The 3,109-nt window shown below is 38.0% G+C and overlaps 1 protein-coding gene across 1 annotated transcript in view; it reads right to left on the reverse strand.

The window, feature by feature from the left end:
- Positions 1-2,185: 2,185 nt before the first annotated feature.
- The window catches only part of RFESD (Rieske (Fe-S) domain containing), an 8,374-nt gene continuing 7,450 nt past the window's right edge, over positions 2,186-3,109 (reverse strand). The window contains exon 4 of the mRNA XM_008583369.1: positions 2,186-3,060. Within this exon, the coding sequence (XP_008581591.1) occupies positions 2,797-3,060 (264 nt within the window). The 3' untranslated portion in view covers positions 2,186-2,796. The remainder of the gene's footprint in view (positions 3,061-3,109) is intronic.

Raw genomic sequence — 3,109 nt, forward strand, 5'->3', positions numbered from 1 at the left:
GGAGCGCCGCCACGCTCCCAAGCGGCGCACTGTAGCAGTGCGCCACCAGGCCGGCCCCTGATGTACCATTTTTATTTAAGGATTTGGAGACACAAATTTAGAATGAGAAATCAAGTCCATATTACTCATTATTGCTACTGGCTCCTGAGAGAAAATGCTTCTGTAATTGGCACTGCAAATCAGGACCACGGTTTTTGCCTGCGGGAAGTACTTTTGGTTTCTTCCACGCACTTCAAATTCTGAACACATGTTAAGACCTGACTGGTCATTGGAGTATTAACACTTGATATAATAAACTGAGATGTACCCATCCCACAGACGGCATATAATCTGTACCTGGTGAGTAGCTGCTGCCATAAACAGTATTTATAAAAAACCCACGTCTGGCTCAGTAGTCGTCTGAGAATAAGTGTTGTATTCCCTCCTACTACCCATATTCCAACAGAAAAGGAAACGTAATAATATGTAACGAAGGGCTCTATAAGCAGAGCCTTGACAATACATACGTTATTCACTTACTATTTTTACAATAACTAAGGGAAAGAGTGCAAGTGGACCCCTTAGAATATTATTAGGTTTAGACTCTTAATTCAACCCTATGCACTAAGATTACTATGCTTTGAGACTAGGTTCCAAACTTGACAAACAGCTCTTCTCACTCTGAATTCATAATCTACTTACTCAACCTAGTTCTTTCTGGTCCCACTTACTCTTATATTATACTGTGTGCTGAGTTTTGCATGATCAGCACCCAGGCAACCAGAACAGTGCTGGCCATAGATAACCAGTGTGGCAAAACCAGCATGAACCGAGTATCAACTCTACCTGTGAATTCTGAAGAACAAAACCCTGAATCTCTTCTCTAACACTTACGGGGAAATTTACTTATGCATACATGCACAAAGTCCTCTATAGAAAACAAAACAAAAAAACCCCAAAAAACCCCTTTATTTGAAAATTTCATAGGCATTAAAAGTACTTTGGCTCACTGAACAGGAAACTTCATATCTCTCAGGCTGGCAGCAGCTGTGTGTGGCTTCCTGACTTTAAGAGTCTGCCTNTTTTTTCCTCCCATTTACAAATTATTCAGCATAAGAAAGATACTAATCTGGGAACAGTCATCAAGTCCTTTTTGTATTTGGTGAGAAACCCAGTAAGTTAGAGCTCTATGAGAAGATGTCTTGCTTCAGGCAACTATACGGTGTGACTGCAGATTGTGCTGTTATCTATCAGATGTTAATGTCATTTCCTTGACAGAAATGGGCCTTCAAGTGCTTCTAAAGAAATTTTCACCAGCTGCTGGAAGAATTGTTAAGTCTCAAGTATAAATTTAAGAGGAGTTACTAAAGGTATGAGTGCATATGCTAATTGAAGTGCAATTTGTGATCCAAAATAGTTAATTCCCAAGTTTTAAATTGTCTTAATGAAGTGATTCTCAAACTTTAAGGAGCACAGGAATCACCTGGATCTTGTTTAAATGCAGATCTATCTGTTTAATTTCAGTAGGCCTAGAGCTGGGGCCAAAGATTTTGCAAGTCTAAGAAGCTCCCAGGTGACACCAATGTTGCTATACCAGAAGTGCAGGAATACTGATTTGTAACCTTATGCAACTGTTAGCAAAATTCACATTTTCATAATTTCAACACGAATATGTCCCTTAACATGAGGACAGGTGTAGAACCACGTGTATATCAAGTGTAGAGAGAGTGAAACTCTAAGTTCAAATTTGTACTTTGTACCAGTTAGAGAGAGGGGAGAGAGAGGGGAGGAAGAGGGGAGAGGGAGGGGAGAGGGAGAGGGGAGAGGGGGAGGGGGAGAAGAGAAGGGGAGAAGNCCAGCATGAACCGAGTATCAACTCTACCTGTGAATTCTGAAGAACAAAACCCTGAATCTCTAACACTTACGGGGAAATTTACTTATGCATACATGCACAAAGTCCTCTATAGAAAACAAAACAAAAAAACCCCCAAAAACCCCTTTATTTGAAAATTTCATAGGCATTAAAAGTACTTTGGCTCACTGAACAGGAGACTTCATATCTCTCAGGCTGGCAGCAGCTGTGTGTGGCTTCCTGACTTTAAGAGTCTGCCTTGACTGGAGAGAAACTAAGCCAAGGTATATTGTCTAGCACACTGGTAAGTTTCTTGTTTTTAAGTTCAGCATGTAAATCTCATTTTTGGAGGCATTTTTAAGTGTAAAAAGTCTGCTATATATTTGGAAAAATTGTACAGTTAAGATCTGAGCATTTCAGTGCATTTAAATTTTACTGAAAAATGTAAAAATAATAACAAATGGGGAGGTGGGGAATCCATGGAGGTATCAACAAAACAAGAATAAAAGAATGCTGATAACTTTAAGTTGAGAGATGGAGATTTATTATACTATTCTGTTTACTTTGTACATATTAAAAATTTTCCAGAATAAACTCTGCTATATCAAATAAGGATTTTTTTCCTCAATTAAAGTTTTTTCCTCCTAAATCTTACTTTTTACCTATTATTCATTTTGGTTACTCCAAATAATTTTCATCCTTCTTAAATTGGACATCCCAAACCTATAACCTTCAGGTTCCAGTCAATTCAGAGGATTGACTGAAATGTATTCTATAGATCCTGATGATAATCCTTACATCATCCTACATACATGTGCTTTTAAACCTCTCAAATTTATATGGTTATTAAAGGTAAATAATAGTTGTGCCTATGTTGGGAAAAATTCATCATCTTTGGTACTGAAGCAATTACTCTAAAAATATTTTCAAACATACACAACACTTTTCACTGCCATATACTTTTATCATGAAGAGCTCTGAATTACTTTGAAGTCTCCAGTGTTATAGAAATCAGAGTCACAATTAAAAGGTTCATTAGAAAGAGTCACAAAAATATTCCCATTGTCCACCGTCACTGTATGAATCCTTTGCTTTACTCCTTTGGAGCACCACTTGGGTTTTGCTGATGGATCTTTAGGGTTTATAGACTGATACAGTCCTTCTCCTGTTGCCAGAGTAATTTTGTATTTATGCCAGGGGCAAACTATACATGGTCGTCCATCGAAATCCTGGGGAAGAATATAACTGATTCAATAGTGTGACATTTCAAATGTTCAC

This window comes from Galeopterus variegatus, unplaced genomic scaffold, assembly GCF_000696425.1.
Source record: "Galeopterus variegatus unplaced genomic scaffold, G_variegatus-3.0.2 Scaffold2897, whole genome shotgun sequence".
NCBI classification, from domain to species: domain Eukaryota; kingdom Metazoa; phylum Chordata; class Mammalia; order Dermoptera; family Cynocephalidae; genus Galeopterus; species Galeopterus variegatus.